This window comes from Acanthisitta chloris, unplaced genomic scaffold, assembly GCF_000695815.1.
Source record: "Acanthisitta chloris isolate BGI_N310 unplaced genomic scaffold, ASM69581v1 scaffold2299, whole genome shotgun sequence".
Classification (NCBI taxonomy): domain Eukaryota; kingdom Metazoa; phylum Chordata; class Aves; order Passeriformes; family Acanthisittidae; genus Acanthisitta; species Acanthisitta chloris.
This window is the reverse complement of record NW_008691840.1, coordinates 273,547-297,990: the sequence shown is the minus strand read 5'-3', so window position 1 is coordinate 297,990 and position 24,444 is coordinate 273,547. Positions and strand designations below refer to the sequence as shown.

At 45.2% G+C, this 24,444-nt stretch overlaps 1 protein-coding gene across 1 annotated transcript in view; it reads right to left on the bottom strand.

Annotated features, from left to right (window-relative positions):
• Window positions 1-24,444, bottom strand: part of MAD1L1 (MAD1 mitotic arrest deficient-like 1 (yeast)) — a 368,873-nt gene that overhangs the window by 72,023 nt on the left and 272,406 nt on the right. Inside the window, exon 16 of the mRNA XM_009082378.1 lies at window positions 19,715-19,905. Within this exon, the coding sequence (XP_009080626.1) occupies window positions 19,715-19,905 (191 nt within the window). The remainder of the gene's footprint in view (window positions 1-19,714; window positions 19,906-24,444) is intronic.

Genomic DNA, 24,444 nt, shown 5'->3' with positions numbered 1-24,444 from the left:
GTTATGTACCCCATAGCCAAGTGTACACCCAACTCCAATTAAGTCATAAATCCATGAGTATCATTCATCACTCAATGCAGTTCAGTTGGGCTGCACTGGTTGTGCAGGTGAGGTTCTGCCAAACAAACAGGAGGAGGTCAGCTCGTTCATCTGGAGAACTTTTGCTGGTACTCCTTCCAGTGCCCTGTCCCCACAGTCAGCTCCTGCACGGGGCTGAGCTACTGCTCTCTATGAGATCCAAGATATGTCTCCTGGCCATGCCAGATGGCAGTGGGAGCTGCAGTTGTGGCTTCCAGGCAGGGATGTGGCAACAGCACAACAGCAGGCTTGCTCCTGCTCAGTGGGACATGGCAGGACACATAGCTCAGTGTGGGCATCACAGTGGATAATACTTCACCCGCTCTTGCCACCATGTCTGCATCCCTCTTCTCTTCCCTGCATGGATATTTCAAAAGCAAAATCCTTTTCCTGAGAGGTTTCTTCTCCTGCCTTGCAACTTCTACTTAGTTTAGGGGGCAAATGTGCTGTCTGACTGTTGTGGAGACAACATGACTCCCAAAGGTTGGGATTTGGCACGGGAAGGGAGAGGAACAGATGTTCATAGATTTCATTGCAAATGTAATTACCCACAGTTTTTGAGCACTACATACAACACATTCTAGTAAACGTAAAGCAATGGGAAGTGCCCTCTGTGTCCTTGTGGACATCGTGGGTGCTCCTCCAGATCTTACCTGCATTTTCCATACTTCAACGTTCAAAAACTGCTAGCAGCAGCTTTCTGAAATGTGGGGAGCATGGAGGATCGCCTGACATATAGGCAAGTAATCTTTTTAGCACTAATTTTCTTGTTCCTCTACAACATCCAGGTCCTGAGGGAAAGCAGAGCCCAAAGCTAGCACTGGATAAAAAGATTAGTTGCTTCTGCATTAAGATGCTTGTAATGATTCAGCAACTTAAAGCCATCTTTCTACCAACAAGGAGTCTTTGTGGCTCTTCTATAAGCCGATAGTTCAAAGTGACAAATAAAAAAAAGGAATTTGACAGAAGTCATTACCACCTACAAAGCTGTTGAACATTTGTGAGTACAAATGGGTCAATTGTGCCCCAAACTTGCAGTTTTATTCAGCTGGGGGAATAATCCCATCCTTCTTTCTGAAAAGAAATCTACAGTTTTGCCTTCCCTAACAAGCAATTCACCTGAAGCATTAGCAGCAAGAGCAAACACAGTGTCACCCACTGCTCCTAGGTATGACAGTCGTTTCCCAAACAGCAGGTGAAATGCACTGAGGACAATGAGATCTCCTCATTGGGAGACTGACCCAACCTGACACCCATAATATTTCAGCCTCCTTTAAAACCAGGCTCTTCCAATAAACTCCAGGAGCAATCAATCCTCTGCTTTAGCTGAAAACTGTTGCAGCACGGAGAAAAATAAACTAAAGAATTTCTCAGCAAACAATTCAGGGTCTGAAATTTGTCTTTTCTAACAATTAGTAGAGAGTCTTTGTGTACCTCCTTCCACAGCAGCCGAGCGCAGAGGGAAGTGGAGAGGGTCACAACCTTAATTCTGGACACAAATTGGCTGCTGGTTCTCCACTGCTGAAAGGGGGAGAGGAGGTTATGGCCACGGAGTAATGAGTGAGATTACACTGCAATCAGGGAACAGAGATGTGAGCTGGAGAGACGTGCTGGAGGCAGGCAAAACATTCCTTATATTAAACCCCTATTGTTCACCTCATCTCTGCCTCAGTGGATAACCCACAAAACTCCAAGCTCCTGCCAGGAGGCAGTGTGAATAATTCCAGAGCATTTTTCCTACCTGTTGGTAACATAGCTGCGTATGAGTGCAGGAGCTTTAAACTTCTTCGAGCCATGCATACAGGAAGGTAAATTTTCTGCAATCCTTGGGATGATCCTCTTCTTTTCCCTTTTCCTGGTAAAATCTATACTGTGTTTCTTCAGGATGAAGGAGTGCAACCTGCACTGCTGCGAAATCATGAGTGCAGTACATGACTCCTCAGCACTTTGTGCATCATTAGAGCAAGGTTGTTACCAGGATTCTGTGAGGCTGAGGGCAAGGAGCTCTCATCTGTCTGGAGGACGAGGTGTGAAAGCAAGGAAGGCAAATGCAAACTTGCAGAGGAACCATGCTCCATTTGAGAGGTGAATGAGCATTTCCTTCCTCTGAGACACTGAAGAGCCTCATGCATAAAGCTAACCTGGTGGTAGTAAAACCTTTTTCTGAAGGCAGCTGGAGAACTTACATGAAGATGGCAAGATTAGTCTGCTCAGAGGACACCTGACCCAGCTTCCATGGTGACATGTGCTGTATGAAAATATGAACACAGCAACAACTGGCAACTGTAGCTCTCAACATTTTGGGAAATCCTGAGTAAGAACTAATGCAACGTGCTTTGAGATCTTCCTTCAAAAGCCTTCATGTAAGACTGTAACAGCATCCTATATACACTGTGCTGTGATGCTAAATATATCCAGGCCCACCGAGAACAGCAGCAATTTGATTCAAGTTCTATCTTTTAAACAGCTATGGATATCAACTCTTCCTTCGTCTCATTAACACTGCTGTAAAGTGCCTGGCACAAATCTACATCAAATGAATATAATTACAGAGGAAAATACATTGCATTAACTCGTATGTCTGGCCTTCCCTTGCTTTTCCTGTCATTGCTCTGCGCAGTTTTGTTTCTCTTTTTCTCCACAATTCATCTTCTTTGTCCTTCTTCTCTTTCAGCCTTTCACCTGGTCCTTGTTTCAAGCCCGAAGTTGATTGCTTGCCTTTTTTTTTCTTTCAAGTTTGATTGATTTATTCTGCACTTACATAAATGACTCTATACAAAGCATATAAACTATAGAACCCCCTGCAGAACAACACAAGCACTGCTACCCATGTAGGTAAAGGAGGAAAAATCAGTGAAGTTAACAAAATGCTAAATTAAGTAAGAACCTCTGACATTACACTTTGAAGCCTGCCAAAATCTGACTCTTCAGATGTACTGCAACAGCAATTTTCTAAGACACAGGTCCTTTGCAGGTAAAAATCTCCAGTGCCAGACAGAAAAAGATTCTTCCAGCTGCTCTCGCAGGGACCAGGGGACGATGTAACCTTTCAAACAACTAGGCCTCAAGCCATCAGAAGGTCACTATGGCATGGCCCCAAAACAATGCCATGCTCCTTGCCTACCATGGAAAAGAAAGGGAAGGAAGATGAGGGAAGGTATTTACTTTTTCTATCTCTTCTGAAACACTTGCAGGACTTCAGGCGAGTGATCTCTGTTGAAATTCATTGCGTTGCTCAATCCATCCTCACTTAATTCATCTCATCAAACTCCTAAATGGTACCCAGGCCAGAGCCTGGCTCTCTACAGAAATGGGAATTACATCCCTAATTACAAGATATGGTACTGCCCTAATAATAAGTACTGTGCTCAAGAAGTCCCCACCCAGGGGGATGAGCTTTGACCTCTTTTAACAAAGACTGCAAACCAGTTGATAAGGACATTAAAGCTCCAGAAACTGCGCATTCACTTGCTCCGAGCACCCCGGGGCTGGCTGCAGAAATGAGCTTTGAGCACATCTCTCTAGTCTGAGCTGGTGATGGTTGTCTGTCCCTCAGTGATACAACACAAATTTGGCAACAAGCATACACAAGGGGAACCAGAGAGGCAGAGTTTTACCTCCACAGTGTTCACTTGTTTTACCCCACAATCCCCTAACAGCACCAGGGCAAGCTCAGCTCAACAGGTCCACTCCTGGCACTGCTGGAGAAATTAATCTGTATTTTTCATGTGTCTTCAGGATGAACCTTCACAGCCCCTGGAGATGAATGGCTCTTCTACAAAACACAGCCTACCCCAAAAGAACTGGGCCTTGCTAACCTGTCATTATTGCTCCTCAAGTTTCTTTTCAAGCTTTTCAAGCAGCACCTCTTGCCCTAAGAGCTCTCCCTCCTCACACTGCAGCAATCTCAATCTGGGGACAGGTTTGCTTCTCCAGCACAAATCTATAGCATTTAACAGCAAACCTTCAATTACCACAGCACATGACTGTAAAACTTGCTCAACTTGAAATGCTCACTTATTTCTAACCTTGCCTTCAGTTGTCTTCTTTCTTTTGCCCTCAAAGCCATCTAGAATAGTATTCTCCCAGAAGCTCTGTGTAGTCTGCCCAACACAAAGCTAACCATAAGTCAAAATGATTAAAATTATATGGAAATACATACATCTTCTTCAACACCAAACTGCAAATGTGACTCCTAATGGGACATCACTACACATTACTCATAAGGCCAAGACATGTGGCATTTCCCAGAGAACCTGCACACTCTTCTTTTTATGCCGGATGACTTATTAGCAGCAGTCAATCTTTTCCTTTTGGGGTTGTGACTTCCATATGCATAATTTGAGTCCTTAAAATGAACCCCTTGATCTGGATTCCACCTGCTTGGGAGGAAAAAAAAATAATAGGGGAAAAAAAAAGTCTTGGAAATATATAGCAACAAGAAACTGGCAGGACAAACTCACACTCCCTCTGTGCCAAATTGCAAGTTTAGTAATTCTGTTTTCTTCCCGCTGAGTGGAAGGTGTCATTAGCTGCTGTATTTAGAGCCACAGAAAAGGTTCTTGGAGCAATCCCCAGCTTCTCTCTGAACCAGGTGGCTGCTGACCATGGGAGCTCTCTGCAGCTGGGGACCTTCACCTTCATCTTCCTGCAGTCACCACTTCCATTTGAACAGAAAGGCAATAAACGGTGCACGTGGCGTGGTATGAAGAGAAACCCTCAGGCTATGTCATCCTCCTCCAGGCTGGAATTCATCCCTGCATCAAGGCCACTTTAAAGCCCCTGCACTGCATAAAGCACTCTTGGGTGCTTTTAACTCAAGAATAGCTTTCCTTCTGGGAAAGGATTTCTCCTCTAGGCCAGTCTCTGTGGAGCACCCATTGAACCAAATCCTCATTTCTGAAGATTAATACAACAATTCAAAGAATCATCCTCTTATTGTGCTCCTTGGAGGGGAGCACAAAGGCCTTGAAAACGTCCTGCAATCATGCACATGTGCACCTGGGCTGGAGTCTTGTCTGCTGGCAACATTCCTACACACTTCCAAGAATGTCAGCCCATCAGAGCACAAGGAGACCTCCTGCTCCTGCAAATGTGCCTATCCATTGCCAAAGGCTTTGCTGGCAGTGCTGTGTGATGGGATTTCGAATAAATAAAGACACAAATCCATAACCATAGGGGGTCTTCGTGATGCATGCAAGGAGGAGGGAAGGGGAACGTGAGGAATTGCCCCTTCATGTGGTGACCAAGGGTGGGAACACCCTGCTGCTTCCAGTGCTGCTTGGGATGGTTGAAATGAAGACCACCTGCACTGACTGAGAATTGGGAAAATCTGTGCAAACATTCATTATTTATAAGATAGCTGTCCAGAGGCAAATTGCCTGGAATCCATTAAAGGGAGAAATCCCAGTTCCCTCTGGCAGTCGCCTGGCACAGGCCTTTTCCACTGACAGAAAAGGGAGGGAAAAAAATCACTTTCATTTCTAATTAATCTTCTGGTATATAATACTTTTAATTAGGAAAAAAAACCAAAACCCTGCAAGCTCTTTGAGAGAGGAAGGAAGGAGCCAAAAGCAAGGCAGAAAGCTCTGACATCTTGGCTGTAGTTCAGACCTCATCTACTTTAAACCTGACAAGCAGGTGAGCCCCACAATGTGACCAGAGCCCCCCAGTGCTTCAGGAGCTGCTCTGGAGATGAAGACCAGGACTGTGTGTATAGGCTTAGCTACAGACACTGGAAAAGAAAATCCAAGTGAAGAGAAGCAGGAAGGAAAAGTATTGGAAAGATGCCTTGGACAGAAATGAATCAAACTGTTGAACACAGCATGGACAAGGCAAGGAGAAAGACCCAGGGACAAGGGAATATAATCCATGCATTATCTCTTCAATATAATAACCCCCCCAAAATGTTCATTCCCCAGCCCCAAATTTCCCAGCCCTTCTCTCTCCTAATGTCTCTCTTCCCTGCATTCATTATTAATGCCGCTGGGGGTACAGATTTGCACTTTGGTTTCTGAAAAATTAATTCAATGATTAAAATTTCAGTCCCTGAGTAATGGAAGCAGCTCAGGCAAGCTGGAGATGCCCCTCTGCAGTCTGAAGGCCTTTGGTATGCTGCCTGCTTACCCCCTGCATGAGAAGCCTCTCCATAGACCTGCCTCAAGGGGTAAAATCTGGGAGGAAAATGTGGTTTCAAGTTGATTAAGTTCTGGTTTTGTGGAGAAGCCACAGTTTAGTACCCTATCAACGCCCAGTTCAGTGCAGAGTGAAGCCCAGGTTCTTCCAAGGCTCAAATACTCATGGATTTCTACACAACCCCTTGGGTAAGGGAAAATCTCCAAAGAATGTAAATACTAATCAGTGCTGTGCTCACCAACAAGCTGATTGCAGGCTGAGTGTCTTTTGGTGTGGCTAATGAAATTTTCTGTGACAGTGTGCTAAAAATGAAAGAATAACAGAGAAAGGCCCTTGGAGAAAGACACCATCACAGCTCACAAAAAGAGTCTATTTTCTCATCTGCTATCAGCAGAAAGAGCAAGAGCCAAGGAATCCACAAACTGGTGAGGAAAGGGTGTCAGATCACACAGCACCCACCCCTGGACAGCAATGTCACCTCATTCCACGACAAACAGAGGTTCCCACTGCAAATTCAATATCAGCTCAGGAAGGTCCTTTCCCTGCAGTGGAGCATCAGCTGGGAAATCATCCTCTCATCAGCTCCATGTCCAAGGAAAAAGTGGGCAAAACTCCTGTGTAGTTCTCCACCCTTAGTTCCTGGTATTGTCATTTTTATAAATTTTAAAATAAAGCTGAGAGGGATGTCAGAGCTCTAAGCAGCACAGGGAGCTGAGGAGCTTGGAACCCTTTCCTAGACTGAGATTAGAAAAGGAGGAGGAAAGTCTGGATTTAAATTTACAGATCTCAATTTCGTTCCTAAGTTGCTAGAAACTGGCCAAATAGAACAAACACACAAAGCAAAACAAAGTCTGCCTCTTCAATGGCACTTTGCTTCAAGGTTTAGTTGGATTTTCACTCAGTAGAATAAGGATGACAGTCCTTGGAAAGCAGCATCTTTTCACTGGTATCAGCAACAGGCTGAGCACGTGGTGAGACCTCAGAGCAGCACTGGCAGGACATCCCCCACCAGGCAATGTGGGGGAAAGAAATGGACAAAGAGGCACAGAAAATCCTCCACAGGAAGGAGAACAGCAAAGCTCTGAAACAACAAACTGATTTTCTCTGAAGCAACAGGGTTAGTGCCAGCCCACATTGCACTTCACTGGGGTTGTGATATCTGCAGGAACACTGAACGCACACTCAAAGCCAACTCTTGGATTCAGACGCTGTGCAGTTGCTCCTGAAATATTTTATCAAAGCGAAGTTTCTGAAACTCTACTGAATTGTGAATTTTGGTGGGAAAAAACCTGTCTTTGCTAGCTCCAGAAGATCACATGCTGTGTATCTCACCAGCACAGTGCTACGAGGAACAAAAAGCAACGCACGGAAACCTACTTTTTACCACATTCGCTGAAACTTTGCAGGGTGAACGTGCAGAACGTTGGCTGCTTGGAAATCTCACTGCTTTTCTTCCTCAAGATGCAGCTTTGTGAAGGTTTCAGAATACACAGGCTTTTATGTGCTGCTCAGCTCTTGAAGTTATTCTGAGCTGAGCCTTTAGCACTCAGCCCTGTATCTACAGGGCAGACAGAGCATCAGTACGTCCAGGATTAGCTCCCTGGCAGCTTTCATGTGCCAGCCTTCCCACCCCGGGACACCTTCATTCATCTTGCTCTTACAGAGTCCAGGTGGTTTTACTGAACCCACAGCTATTAAATCTCCCCTTCTGAAGAGGCTCCAGAGCAGGACACATCCCACCTCTCAGCAGCGTTGCCTCCAGCCTCGTGACACCAGCACACCTGAGGGATGACGCGCTGGGGCGCACGGCCCTGACGCTCTGCGCAAAGAGGAAATGGAAATGCTGGAACAAGCACTTTGGCACAGCTTCTTGGCTGGGCTAAAGGTTTATTCCTGGGATGCTGCTTTCCTGCAGACTAAGGAAAATTAAATTTAGCACTTTGCAAATAAATAGGTTAAGGCTGAAAGGACACTATTTAGGAATTTACTGCACACAGCAGCCTCAGAGATTATAGATCCATCACCGTCTATTACCTTGCTAGTTACTGCTTCCACTCTGTCTATCTTCCCTGCTTACAGAGTGGTCCTTTCATCAGGTCTTTTTCTGTTCCAACTTGAAACTGTCATCACTCTAATGGAATTATATGAAGAAAAACAACTTTGGGCTGCAGTGACTCTGCCAAAAAGCCAAGGACATCCTCCTGTGCTTTCCCAGGACGACGCGGTGAGATTCTTGCCTGACAGAGACAGGCACAGATGTCTGACAACCTCCCGAGATGCACAGCAAGAGACAGCTGTTTACACACATGTCCAAAACCTCTGGGCCTCTCTGCAACTGTCAGCTGGGCCCTTTCAACACCCACAAACACAGGACCCTTCACAGGGACCAGCAAACTGACAGCTGATGGTAACCCTTGCTGCCAATTCATCACAGCTACATTGCATGTGGCAGTCACTGAAGGCACCAACAGGATTATAAACCCCACCTCGTGCTGCTCTCCACTAGCTGCTTCATATAAAAATCATCTGTAGACAGTCCCCTCTCCAGAGTCAGATACATCCCAGAAATGCAAAGTGACAGCTAGCACATGAAACACTCCCCAGAGCCTTCCATTAAGACAGACAAACCCTTCGGTTAAAGGTTGAAATTTATGTCAGCTCCCCAGAACATGGCTGAGATAGATCCACTGTTATCAGCTACCTGCTTCAGCTGAAACAGAATACAGATTAGGGACAAATTAAAATTTTCAAGCCTCAGGTTGATATATTCCCTCCCAGATATAGGCAGACAGGCTTGTCTTCTTCTAGAAGCTAAAGATGCCATCAAAAGATAATCTTGGGAGTTACCAAAGCTGGAGGTCATCCTCAGCTCTCAAACTCCCTGCTTTTAGCTACAAATCCTTACAAGACGTATTTGACATGAAATACTTCTCTGTACTTCTTTCTCAAAGGACATTCTCCTGCAACTGGCAAAAAAGAAAATACAATAAATGCAAAGACCTAAAATAGTACTAAGTTACCTGCTCATAGTGCTAACACTCACAGGGGGCAGAATGAATGGATTTTGTGTGGAGTTATGCTGATTCATGCACTTGCTTGTTTGAAGCAAATGTGAGAACAGGATAGGGGTTTTTTTTACCATTTCCATGTACATGAATAAAGACAGTTGATACACTATTAAATCCTTAACATTATCCTTAATATTAAATTATTAAGCCATATCCATGTGAAGCATTAATTCCTTAAGTACACAGAACGTAAAGAGCTGAGCTGCAAGAACTGTTGATCTGTAGTGTCAGGTAAAAATCCATCAGAATTCCAGCAGCTAGTCCCCACAACAAAGCTCTTCAGAAGGATCTTCAGGATTTCATCACTGCTGCATTCTGTCACTGCTCCACAGACACAGCACCATGGCAAGGACACCAGCATTAACAGATCCATACTGCACCACTGATGGGACATCTTATGGTCTGAAGAACCTGCAGGACACATCATGCTGAAGACTCCCTGATGCACCAAGTCTTCAGGAAATGCCATGACTGAATGCCTGATGTGCTTCCAACCCACTCTGGAAGTAACTGCCTTCAAACAGCAGTGGCATAATCCATATGGAAGACATATGAGGAGTGGGTGAGGTCACTTGGTCTGTTTCAGCCTGGAGGAGACTGAGGGGAAACCTCATCACTGTATACAACTTCCTCATGGAAGGAAGTAGAAAGGGCAGCACTGACCTCTTCTCTCTAGCAACCAGTGACAGGACTCAAAGGAATGGTCTGAAGTTGCATCAGGGATATTAGAAAATGGTTCTTGCCTGAGAATGTATTTGGGCAGTGAACAGCTCCCCAGGGCAGTGGTCACAGCCACAAGCCTGACAGAGCTTAAGAGACATTTGGTCAATGCTCTCAGGCATAGGGTGTGATTCTTGGGGATGTCCTGTGCAGGGCCAGGAGTTGGGAGTAGATGACTCTCAAGAGTCCCTTCCAGCTCTGTATATTCTGTGATGCCTTGGAGGAAAGCTGAAGGTACACTCACAGTAGTTATTATTTTTGTATTTCTACAAGTCTTTTCGCAAAAAAAAGTAAGAGACCTTTGTTTAGGTGAAGATTTTGGGGAAAACCCAAACACAGCAGAGACTGGGATTCCATGAAGAAGAGCTGCCTAAAAAGCTTTGAAATATGGGCTCTTATCTTAAGCTGGCAAGGCAGTTGGAGAGAAAGCACATTAACTGGTTTATGCAATAGTAACTTCATGGTTAAGAATCATGTCAGAACTGAGCATTTAGACTGTGAAGTGTGGAAGCAGTATAAGGATGATAGAGGAATTCTATGGCTGCGAGACTCCAGCTCTTGTCTCAGCCCTGATGGTGGCCCTTTGGCTGACAAAGGAGACCTGTGACTACAACACCCCATTCCCTGCTCCTCACTAGTCCCCCACTCCCTCCCCCCTCACCTGCCAAACCTTGTGGACAAGGGCCAACTACCTCATTAACAAAACTAAATTAAGGTTGAAACCTTTCAACTTTGAATTCCTAGATGAGGGCACAACACAAGCATTTATATTCACAACAAATAAAAGAGAAGACCTTTATATGAGCCCAGATCCACTCTTCAGATGGAGACAATAGATGTCCCAAGATCACAACAGCATGGGAATCTTTTGCTGCATTTCCATGTTGGTGAACAGTTTTTATGCACACAAATAAACACTCTCTTTCCTCCCTGAAGGTTAGAAAATCTTTTGCCCCAGTCAAAGATGGGTAGTAGCTATAACTCCCAAAGCAAGAGATAAGTCCTAATTATATTTGTATTCAAACAACATGCTGCTTACTTGAGAGAGAAGAGAGGCAGCAGCTGCCACCCACCCTGGCAGGTGGCTTTGTGCAGGCTGCACCTCAACTCAGAGCTGTTTTCTGGAGCTAACTGCTTCTCCTAGAGTTCTTCTCAAGAACCTGATCCCGAAACACAGAGGGAAAAGGTGAAGGAGTAGTACAAAAGCCATCTTGAAGTTCCCCGGCGATGCAACGACTGCATGCCCTTCATATCACCAACCACCCCTCATAGCCAGCTAAAGAAAGGGGTGTCCATGCATTATCACAAGTGGAAAAAAGATCCACAGGGATTGTTGAAGTCTCTGACAGCATTTGTCACACAGGGATGGCACAGAAGATGCTCTCATGACAGTCTCGCTGTGGCTGAACGTGCTGGAGCAGATCAATCCCTGCACAGAGGCCCAGAGTGGACCCAGGGCAGGAGAGGTGACCTGTCCTCTCCTTGTGTCCAAGGATAGACAAAAACCTGAGACTGTGGAGCAGCCAGGGAAGACAGCTGAGACACAGGGTACCCAGAAAACTCCAGACATTTCCCCCACAAAAGGATAAAACCCTCCAGCAATTCCCACTCCTTTTCATGTGCAGCTTTGAACACAACCATACGCGAGCGACCAGCGGGTTGTGGTTTGCTGACACGGCTCTGCGTGTTCTGCAAAATCACAACAGAGCAGGCAGGGACAGTAACAAGCATGCATCAAAAGCTGCTTTGCAAAACACCCATTTCATGTGTGCTGCAGTGAGGTTTGGTATTCCCCCATCGCTTGGGCTCCAAGGCATCGCCTTGTCCTTAAAGAGTGCTGATCACACAGGCTCTAAGTAGAACATCTTTTGAAACTAGTCGAGACTCAAATAAATATATAAATAAACATAAGAATTTGAAGAGATTTAATGCCAGTTGAAGGTGGTGGGTAGCACAGAGAAGGAAATGAGCAGCAGTGCTGCTCCAAGCCCCTGACCCTCACCAGCTGCACTCCATGCCCAAGGAACAATCTCCAGCATCCATTCCTGTATAAGGAATGCTGGCTGCCCTGCTTCCATCTCCAACCCATCCACAACTTCCCCACTGCAGGATGCTCTGAAAAGCTTCTCGAACCCCTGTGGAAGTCCATGAATGGCAATATCCTGCACCCAAGTGAGTGGGACAGAGAAAACCAAGAGGGTTGGGTGACCTAGAGCAAAGCCATGTGGCGATTTAGTGGCAGAGATGGGAACAAGAATCCGGGAGGGGTTTTGCTTATGTCCCCTCTCCTTTATCCATTATTTAACACCATCTTCATCTCACAGTGCATAAACACAGTCCTTCCAGCCCACACAGTCCTTTGTAAGCTGTTCAAACACAGCAGCAGGCGGACACAGACATCCTCCTCTCCGAGACCTCCCACAGGGACATCGGGCACAGCCAGCGACAAGAAAACTCTTCCTCGGCAAATTGCAATCACGCGGGTGCTGGGGACGTGGCAGGGGGAGAAAGGAAGGAGAGGGTTTTGCTGGAGCAGGTAAAGCAGCCAAGACCTGCTCTGCCTCCTGCTCACTGGTGCTGACACCGCAGCACCTCTGTGCTGTTGGGGGCACAGGCTGTGCAGGGCTGCCTGGCTCTGCTCTGCAGCCAGAGCCTGTCTGGTTTGGGGCACAGGCATGACCTGCCTCATGCCCACCACATGTCCCTCCAGGGCCACACACATTGCCACACCAGCCTGGAAACTCTGGTTAATTAAATCCTCATCAGTGACCTGTGCTCTATGTCGGTGCACATGACTCTCCCTAGACAGCAAGGGCTGCCACTCCTGCTTTATTAAATAAGAGATGTATTAATGAAGGGGTTTGGAGGGAGATGAATTGCAAACTTATTTTTAAAAGGTTTATTCCAGTAATTTCACTTCTTATTGCTATTGCAGCATCATAGTTGTTTAAGTTGGAAAAGACCTTTAAGATCATCGGGTCCAACCATAAACCTAACACTGCCAAGGCCACCAGAAGCCAAGGAAACATGGTGAGGTCCTTCAGCTGGATTAGCTGATGTTTGCTGTGTCCTGTTACCTGGATGAGGCTATCAGCAGCACTTCAGTGATGGTGGCAGAAGTTAGGTGCAGAATTTGTGGGAATAACTCAAAAGTTGCCTTTTTTCAGTGCCCTGCTCCTTTCCTGGAGATGGGAAGTGCAGACAGAGGCAGAGCTCATGCCAGCACAAACAGGATGCTGCAGGGAGGGAAACCTGGGGATAGTGCAGAGGCACTGCCATGCCCTTGGGGCATGAAGGAGCAAAGGGAAGGCAAACTGCAAAAGCAACCTGGTGGCCAACAGCTGATGATTACAAAGCAAACAAGGAATTGTGGAGGGACAGCCTGAACCTCAGATGGCATCTGAGAGCCAACCTCATGTTTTCTGCCCAAGAACAAGCCTGATTTTGTGTAGTGATATGTCATGTATCTGTCTCACAGCACAACACATCAGTCACTCCAACAGAGAGGATACACCCATCAGCAAGACAAATCTTTGACCTTTCAGAATGCCTCACACATACCATCCTCCTGCTAGTCAGGAAAGACTCAGTCAATGGAATCATCCTCTAATATAATCAGCATTAATTCCCAGTGTGGCTGGGTCTACCTTGGCAGACTTGAAGGGATAGCAGGAAAGGGGAGCAAGTGGTGCCTACACACTGGAAATGGGTATTGCACCAGACTCATGGGTAGCAAGGGAGGGTGCATTACCCAGTCTGAAGCTGCTCTATGCTCCCCATCAGCACAGTTCATTTATCCTCACAACAGCCTGGTGACACAGGCAGGAGCATCATCCATCTCATACAGGTGGGAAACAGAAGCAGAAAGAGCATTCATTTCGCTCAGTTGGAAGGAAGGAAGCTTTAGCCCAGCCTCAAGTCTTGGAGCAACACTACTTAGCTCAGAAATTCTGCACTAAAAAGAAAACCTTCTGTTAGATTTTTCCACTAACTTCACAGTGACTGGTTTAACTTGAAAAAAATAGAAGGAAAAACCCCTACCCTGTCCTAGGGGATAGGCAGTTGTTCAGGGAAGGACATGCACTAAGAGAGAAACCGTGTTGGGAGGAAAAAAGCATACTAAGATGAGGACAGCAGCAAGAATTAAAGTGAGGTCCTAACACATCACAGGCTGCTACAACATCTGAAAGAAAATGACACGTAGGAAGTTTAAATACAGGATTTGATGCTGTAACACCACAGATTGCTCAACAGCTCCTTTTTAAGGCTGCTGATTAGTGCAACCCAAGATGAGTCCTTGCTGACCCTTCCAGGAATCCCAGCAATCATCCGGCAGGAAGGCAGTGACTGCAGGCTCTCCCGGAACTAAGCAGACACCAAGTCTCCACCAACCACATGGGCAAATTGAAAACAAAATATAAAAATAAAATAACTTGTAATTAAGGAGAATGAGGAGTTAAGAGAGGCCTACAGTCTCTAATCAATCTCTCGCTGCCTGGCCTGCTCCAGGAACGAGCCCCATTGTTAGTTTTGATTGTGTGTGCAAGAGCGCGCGACGGCTGCTGGAAGAGCAGCACTCCATCAAAACTGTGATTTCCTTCTCCCCTCGAGACTCATCAAGGGGGAGGAGGAGGAGAGGGGAGAAGAAAGAGATACAAAAGGAAACAAACAGCTAGAACGTGCTTCTCCGAGATAGTCTGCTGAGTTCAAGGAGGAATAACTGAAACTGCATGTACGCCAAGCATGCAGACTCAGAATAACAGCTCCCAACACTGCTGTCAGCTTCAAGATGAAACAAGAGCACTCAGAAGAAGAAAAGTAATACCTGAATTAACCATCCTGCTTAATCTGAGGTGTACATCATCCACCAGTGCACCCCGGACAAACTGATACTCAGACTGCGCTGGAATCTCAGCAGATCAGACTCTCTATGCCACGTGAGTTTTGCCTCCCCCTTTCAGCCAGCAGTTTGTCAGCATCATTTTGTGTTTGAAAAATAGCCTCCAAGTTCCTTCTTAGTCAATCCAGCCTCATTTCTCTCCTCAAGAAAAGAGAATTCAACTATTACACCTTGTGCACACTGCTGCCCTATCACACTTCACACAGCCTGTCAATACAGAGGCACGAGGACAGTGAGGTACTCAAGCCATGGGGCAAGCAAAGGAGAACTGGGAAATTAAAGGTGGTGTCTGTCCTGCCATACTCTTCTTCCATACAAAGGAAGGGAACATCCCATATCCTTTTCACCCCTGTGTTCAGCCTCTGCACCCACAGTGACTCACATCAGAGGCAAATGTTCACTTTTCAGGCCCTGAAGTTTGTTAGTGACATTTCCCCTTACAGATCTGCAAACTAATTCTGTACTTAACTCCTTAAAGAGCTGTGCAAAGACAGCATGTGCACACCAGCTGTTAATTCATCAAGCTGCAGAAAAGCTGATGATTCTATTTGATTTTATGACCATGTTACCAATCCAACAGCACACCAATAAAGGTTTTATTTTGCAGCAAGTACCAGCCCTGGAGCTGGTCACATTCCCAAGCTATGCCAAGATGCTTCTGGTTTTGTTTGCTGCCTGTTATCTTGGCTATTCTCTTCAAGGAATAGAGCCTATCAACCTATGGATGCTCTTCAATGAACTACTGCTGGTGTTTGGGTTTCCACTGGATAATTTTGACAGAAAATAACATGGGTGAGACCTGGAAAGAAAGAGAATTCTGTGTTCTGCAAGGCCATGCTCTTGAGGGTACAGAAAACATCTGTCTAAGGGCAGCCTTTTGGCCAGACTATTTATGAGCTCAGACACATAACACCCCTGTGAGACTAGAAAGAGTTTGTCTGATTTATACTCTTTACCAGCCAACTTAGACCCAATGAATTTATACATGAATTACTAAGAAATCTGAGCACTCCTTTCTGAGAAAGCAGAGGAATATGAAACCATAAAGATTGCAAACATGGACAAATTTGATGCAGCCATTGCACAGGATCAGACTGATCACTCATTCAGCTCAGGATGCTGTCAAAGTGACCAGCCCCACATTCATGCCACCACACTGGGAACAGTTTACCTGAAGCACAGAGAATAACCAAGAACAGATTGCTCTCTCTGAGTATGCTTTTTGCTCTCTTCTTCACTCAAGTCTTCATTACCAAGTATTCCCAGAGGATGGAGCTGAATATTGTCAGGTACAGCAGCAACAAAACTGTATGCAGATACAACCCCAAAAATAGGAAGCAGGCAGAGGAATTCTCTTCCTAACCTCTGTAGTAAGAGGTTGCCTTTACACCTCCAAGCAGAGAACTCTGAATGTCCCTACTTCAGATCAATGTACACATTTAATGTACAACTAGATGTTATTATTTGTACACAGAGATATCTTACTGTTTTAGAAAATGTACTGGGCTCCTGCTCTCAGCAGTTCCTTGAAGCCATAGTGTCTGTCAAATGAAAGGATTTCCACTCTTTTTCTTTTAAATTGATTGGATTCAAATGCCTTGGCTGGGACTGTGTCTTTAGGCACACAAAAAGAAAAAAGGCTGCGATTTAATTTCTCTCCACTGTTTGTTCATTTGTACAAGTGTCTCCAAATCATCTCCTCTTCAAATTTGACCAGTCTTTCTGTTTACTGAAGGACTTTCTTTGTCTGAAACAATTGTCAATGCCTTTCTAAAAACCTCATTTCCTTACTCCCATTCAGGACCTAGCCAGAGACAAGGGTAAACAGCACAACGTACACCTGGCCAAGCAATGACAGCCTGATTTGCCAGCGCCTCATTCTGAGTTGGCTAAGCTGATTCTGAGGCTCCCCAGCAATGTTTGTTTGCTTTAACAGATATCTTTAATGGCTTGTTAAAAAGGGAGTCGATGCAGTTCCTGGATAACTGATGGGTGGGCTGGTCTAGACACACCAGTGAAGCACCACACAGAACACAAAGTCTGTGTCACGGCTGGACACGTCTAATGCACCAGCAACGGGAACGGAATGCAAAACTGTCAAGTGGCCCAATAACTATAATGCATTACAGCCCACAAAAAAAATCACAAACCAAACTCCTGGTGAGGAATCAGTAACACAGCTTTCCACAGCATTTAATTAAAAGAATAAAAAAAAGAGCAAACAAGCAGGAGTGAGCTGTGAAGCCTGAGATGTGCCTTGCTGCCTACGCACTCACACAGGGCCTGAAAATCACTGGAACATCCTTCAAGCTGATGAGCTCATCTGTTGCATCGATAGGGATCACCAATAAATACTGATACCGTTTCATTGGAATTCAGTGCTCATTTATAGACGCAGCCATTGACATTCACAGCACGGCACTGTGATTAACCCTTTCCCTGGAGCCGTAAGCCCAATTAATGTCAACTGGCTGGACAGAGCAGGTGGATAATAAGCTCCACTACAGTAACAGCACACCTTGGCTGGGAAAGCCAAGCACATCTTTCATCTTCATTTAGCTTTGAAGGGGTTACATTACAGCAGCTCCTATTGCATCCCTGCCACTGAAGCCTCACTTAAAATTAAATGCCACCAGCAGTGCTCCAGAAATATGCTCTTAAAAGTTTACAGGCAAACTACAGAAGCTTGTAAAGTGCCAGGAGACTTCTCTGGTTTAATTATATAGACCTTATTCCATAAACTGCTTGAATGGAATAAATACAAACAACATTCCCTGTTTTGTGACCTCTTTGGGTTAATGAAATGCACACAAACACCCACAGTTTTCTATGGCTCAGAAGTTGCACAGCATAAACACACAACCCTGCTGGAAGCTGCAGTCAGGATTCAAGCCTTGGTACATACAAGAGAATCAGCTGCCTGGACTCAGCAAGGAAGTAATTTGTTGTTTATATTCTACCACTATTCAGAGCTGCAGACAATGGGAATTGTTGCCTTTTACTGAACAGGGAGAAAGTCTGAGATTTTCTTGTTCAGGCTCAGATTAGCAAATCTGCTTCTCCTGTCCGAAGAGGTGTGTAAGATGAGGTAAGAGAGGCTGAAGAATTCCATGAATCAATAAGCAACCCACCCTTGCCTCTGGGAAATGTGAGATCTGCTCTGCCTGGTGACACTCACCCCCATCCTTGGGACATGCTTGGGAATAGAGATTTGAGTGAAGAAGAGTGTTTAGGGAGAAGATTCTGTACTTTATTACCAACTCTTCTGCTGAAGGAGAGTTTGCTCCTACAGGAGACAAGCTGCTGAGCTGCCAGCCAGTTCTTCTTCATGTGGCCACATGTGGTACACAATTTTCTCCCATTTTCCTAACTTTCTCCAAGCATGATATAGCACCTACATCACAGAAAGAACTGCAGCTCGTACTGACTGGCCATGACATCCAGCAGACATCTCCAGGAATCTGCTGAAGTTTCATGCACTAAACATTTAACACTACAGGTGTGAGCACAGATGTCTGGAGGTGTTAGAGCAGCATTGCACCATCTCAACAGAAAACTGTTTTCAGAATTCAAGGGCAGTACCTTAAAACCAACAGTTATTCTCCTCCCTGGGCACTGAGCTTTCTTTTGCTGCTGCCATGTGCCTCAGTTAGTCCAGAACCAAGGAGTAAGGCCAAGAACCCTAGGCCAGAACCATAAGGCCAAGCAATACAACTGTTTCAGAGATATTTTCCTAGTTTTACTAAGGATCCCAGGGCTTGTCTTATACTTAACCTCACTTGCTTTATTTGTTGGGTTTTTTTGGTGGTTTGATTTAAAAATTTTTTTCTGAGGCTCTGAAGTTGCAAGACAGGAGAACATTTGCCCTGTTATGTAGAGACACAGTCCTGCAGCAATCCACATGTGGCACACAGCTGCAGGTCTCGAGAAACAGAACTTCTCCAGATCCTGCTTGTAGAGTTCCCCCCTGTACTGAACACCTCCAAAACTCTCACCCTCAGAAAGGAGACTTGCCCTAGGGGGATCAATGGGAGGCAGGTATGATCTTAAGTCAGTTGTGTTTCCCGTGGCAGTTACTTTTGCCACTAAGAAGAAAGGTCTCCCACTAACCTGTAAAATTGGACTGTTGGTACTTGAACCAACATAAAGATGGAACTTGGTGACTCCAATGTCACACCTCAGCTCTCTAATGCATCAGCCCAACTGTGCCAGCTGGAAGGTAACACAGATGACAAACAGCACCTACATCAAGCCACAACCCAACAGCAGCCCACCCAGCCAGCCCAATAATGGCACCTGACAAGACAGACTGTTATTGCTCCTCATCTATGATGTTCACATAAATGGCACTTCACACACACCCCAGGATGAGTTGCTGCTCAAAAGAGATTCCCATTTACATAAAGACAAGATGATGACATGCAGACAAGCTAGAGGATAGCAAAAAAATGTAAAGACATATATCTCCTAGTGAAGTAAGGATGAAACCTTGATAGTTACATAAGGTTTTATTACTGCGGCATATAACTGATCATATAAAAAGGTGAAGTGCAAGGCCAGATGCCTCAGGTATTATGCATATATAGTCTCTTCTCTTTACTCCAGGCTTTGATATACAAGTGGAAGACTAGATGTCAAACCTTCTATTTTTGAATAAAAGAAAGGATCTACACTTCCCTCATAAGGAACACCCTGACACATAGCAGGGGAGTGATTTTCCAGTCTAATCACCGAGAGAGAGCAAATACATACCTGGCATGCTGAAAACCATGAACCCAAAGAGGCAGGTGCAGTGAGGGGTGTGCAGACCTACCTTAAAAAGCAGACAGTCCCCCTGGTGCTCGGCGTAAACGGAGCTGAGTCGATACTGGTTCTCCGTGGTGATGTCGATCTGGTACCCAGTCAGTGTGTGGCACACCTTGCGGAACTCCTGGATCTTGCTCTGGAAAACTTCTTTCAGACGCTGGTTTTTCAGTTCTGCACTTTCCACTTGCTTCTTCAGCTCTGTGTAGGGACAGAAAATGGGTATTTTCTTATATGGCATCGGCACAGAGCCCTTGTGCTGGATTTACAGTGCTGACCAAAGTTAGTGAATTGAAAAGGTTAATTAAAAAGCAAATTAAGCTGGCAGAATAAAGAAAAAGGCAACCCAGATTCCTTTCCTCCTGGCCCCAGCAGACCAAAAGACAGTAAACTGAGGAATAAAGAAAACAGACATGACATGGTGGGATGGATTTTTCTTTTGCTCAGCCTGTCTTTTAACAACACACTACAAATTCAAAGCTATAGCATCCATTTCCCCACATGCACACATCTTATTTCCTACACGGAACCCAAGAGAAGGATGTTACGGTACACGAAGCAATAAAGTGGAAAAATGGTATGAAATACACCTCCAAATGGCTGCATCAGGAGGAAGCTGCCTATAAGGGAAATCTACTCCAACGGACTCTTGATTCGACGCTAAGTGCTTTGATCTCAAGTTGACACACTGCTTAGGAATCCCTCAAGGTTCAGGATGGGGGTTTTATTGTGATAAAAAGCCTGAAGAGCACCACTGCCTCTTTGCATTTGCTACCTTAACTGGACTAGTCCCTAGCAGAGAGGTCCTGGGAGACTGCCTGCCAGTCACCCTGTGCTTTATTGCTACAAAGGGAGCTGCCAGTACTGTGAATCCTTCAAGAGGATACACAACAATTACCATGAATCTTTCACCCAAGGTGCCTTCTGAGTAATTAAACCTCGATTTATCCTCCCATTAATTACAGAGATTGGCTTTACTTTAATATACACTAGAGATGCCTCCCCAGTCAGCCTGTTTTATCAACACTGCAGCCCAGGGTTAGAAAAAACCCCAACTCTTTCTAACAGCAAACAAATAGACTTCCTCACTCGAACACCTCTTTGTCATTCTGAGGTTTAAGGCTGTGCCTGTGCTGTGATCAGAGACATAATTACAGCACTTGTAGCCCATATGTCTTTAGTTTAGCTAGTTCAGGTCCAACACAACAGCAGGACAGCAGGAACTTCAGAGCAAGGTGACTGCTGCAGTAGGAGGAAAATTTTTGGCTGGGTTTATATAGCTCATGCTAAAGCATTATTGTTTCCAGAGTGAGCTGGGAAACTTTTTGCTCAAGTACTTGCTGAAAATATTTCCATTGGCCTCCCAAGCATAGTGCAGGAAGGATGTAGGATGGAAACTGCAAGGCCATGGACTTGCAAGCATACCAGGAGAATGAGAGTCTCCTCTTATCTCCTGTACTGCTTTGGTTAGAAGCTCCGGGTGGGACAAAAGGATCTTTCAATGTGTTAACTTAAAGTGCCTTAAATGCCATTGAGGATGCCCCTGCTCAGAAGTAGTTTGGCCTTAATCCAATTCAGCTTAATCCCCAGGCAAGGACAGGAACTCTTTTAACGGTTAAAGAGAACTACATGTCCCTTTACTACTGAGCGAGAGCATCCACGCAGGGAGAGCGAATGCTGGCCAACTCCTTACCTTCAGCTAACCCAGCTTCACGTTCCTGAGCACTTGTGGAGGTGATGTACAAGCAAAGTATTTCCTTTACTTGGGGCCTCCCCCCAGCTGCATCTTGCTTTATGCAGGGCAACAAGCCAACAGTAGGGAACATCACCAGTTTGTTATTAAAACCCTGCTATACAGGGAACCCCCAGCTGCAGGGACATGTAAGGTGAAGAGAGTATCCTGACCATCCTTACAAGCCCAAAGGGTTCCACACAACCTCTTCTCATGAGCTTAAAAAGGCTGTGTCTTTCCTGGCCACCCACCTTCCCACTCACACCAACTCATCACAGTGTGATTAACTCAACCCTTTCCCCACCATCTCAGTTGGGTCTGATCTTTGATTAATCAAGTAATCAGCCTCTAAAATTGGGAGGTTAATGGGCAGCTCTGACCTCGATACTCACACTGTTTTCACTCAGCTATGCAACTGTTAAGGACAAAATCCTGCATATGAAAGTAAAAATTCAGTGACTACACTGCAGTGGTAAATAACATTTCGTCACTGTCAGAGACAGCACTGCCTTTAATATATTGTCTGTGTCCAACAGTGATATTTTTTTTTCCTAATAAATGCAGCCCAGCCTTGGAAAAGTAAATCTGCCTCTTCCCACCGCATCTCAGAGGTTGCCTTTCCCAACTTTTATAACCTTGGAGGTGGATGACACCCTAATTCATTAACTCCTTGAACAGCTTTGATTATTCATGAAGAATTAGTGCCTTCTCCACTGTTTTCTCTCTCAGGTACTGTCAACGGCCAACATGAGCATCCTCACACCTGCAGCCTTATCACCCACCCAACAGCTCTGGCCCAGTGAAACAACCGTGTGATTCTGCACCTAAGTGATGGCAACTGCTTCCCTCCACTACCCTCAGGGTGAAAAAGGAAAGTCTGTGACTAGGATCAGTCTTTTATGCAAGAAATCTGGAGCTTTTCAATGTAACTGAAGGACTAGAGAGCCTTCTGACAGCGTGCCCTTGCCACCTCCTCACCATTCCTCCTGGCCCTCGTTCCAGAGCCTGCGGCAGTGCTGGTGGATCACCGCGTCAGCCGTCCTGGCTGAAGGAATTCATCTGCATGAAAAACTTATCTCCTTGTCAGAGATGCCTTGTGTCAGCCACTGGCACAAGGTGCTGAACTCAGGAACTGCTACTGTAGATGCAGCCAAACGTGCCAGGACCAGCCAGGGATGGGATAAAGCCTTGTCATCCCTTCTCTGGCTCCGTTAGCAATTCCCCAACAGTATTTCTTGAGCTTAGGGACAGAGCAGAAAAAACCAAGCAGGCACAGGGACACAATAGGGTCGCTTATGTTTGCAGCTGTCCCCCCTGAAAGGTCCATTGAACCTTGACTGTAAAACAGAGGTTGCTCTTCCTTTACACCCAATTAAACCGAAGTCCTCGATAGGTTCAGGTACAGCAACTGCTGGTGCCTACCTCCTGCAGTGCTTATCCCCTGGAAACAGTTCAGCTCGGGGCTATTCCCAGATTAACTCAGGACAGCACTCAGGACTGTGACTACTTCTCTGCTTTCCGCTGAGGGATCTGCTGATGCAACCAAGACAGCACACTGTGAAGAGGCCTCATGAAGAGCCACTTGATAGAAAGGTAACCTGGGACTTGAGAAACATGGATGGGATCTCACAGCTGAAACAAAGCCACCTGAGTTGCCCTAGGACGTTTTTTCACACCTTTTCACCATGTTTCTGCAGGAAAGAGATTTCCTGCAGGTTCTGTATGATACCAGCCAGCCCCAAGCCGACATCTCAGATGCTTTGAGGGTGTCCAAAACGCCCAGGATGTCTATTTTTCAGGCAGTGGGTACCTATGTAGCATCTCTGCAGCATGGCTCTGCCTAAGCACAGACCTGGCACCAAACATTCCCTGCACAGCAGCATATGCACTGACTTGGGGACAGCAATTAATCTTTCTAATATGTGCCCTATCAAGTGAAGATGGTAAGCTAAGAGGCAGCTCATTGTTTGCTCTACATCTGAATTCAAAGCTGTGATGGTGCTAATTCTTAAGCCTCACCTAATACTGCTAATTCCCGCCAAATTTCTAGCACAGTCAGGAAAAATTGATTTAAAAGTCATGACTTGCACAGAGTGCAACTCAGCTATTTCACAACAGCATTTAAGGCCCAGCCATAGAGGCCATGGAACAGAGGGAGATCCTTTTGGGCTGGGTCAGGTGCATTAGCAGAGCATTAATGTTTCCACACGTTTTATCTACCACCTACAGAACGCTGAATGTCTTGATCCTTTCAGATCTTTCACAACATCGGGAGAATTAGGTTTAATTATATCTTTAGAAGACAGTGTTTGAAAACTAGAATCCCTGTATTTAGAGAACCTGTTTGAGTTCCTGTGTTTGACTGTTACAGGTGAGAGGAGTTGCAGATGTGCTCTGCAGAGGCCATGGATGGGGAAAATGACACCACAAACATCCTTCATCCCAAAGCATCCCTCACTGAAGTGTTAATGAAACAAGTAAGAACTGAGAAAATAAGGGATGATGACTGGCTCTTCGCTCTGCTTGCAAAAAAAAAAAAAAAAAAAAGGGAGGAGAACAGAAAGAACAGGAAAATATACAGAAATACCATCCCATCTCCTTTGTATTCAGGCCAAGAGTATGTACAAAAAGTTGCCTGTCCTGAAAAGTTTGATGCGGAAAAAATATCCTCACTGCAAAAAATTAAATCATTAATCTGTTATGAAATTAATATTACCAAATGATTAACTTCCCCCTAATGATACTGCTCCTTGAAACACCTTGTATTTTCACACACTTATATCGACTTTAATGAATAATTCAAACTATTTTGGATAAATAAATAAAATATGAGTTGGGCTTTTTTGGTCTCATATTGAAAATGTCACTGCTTTTTATTCCATCGCTTTGACACTCCTTACATCTGAAACTGTTCACAGCTGCCTGGAAATACCACAGTTTTGGCTCTTGCTCTGAGTTCAGCTGGGTCAATCAATACCAATAGCACTCTCTACACCAAAGGAAACCAA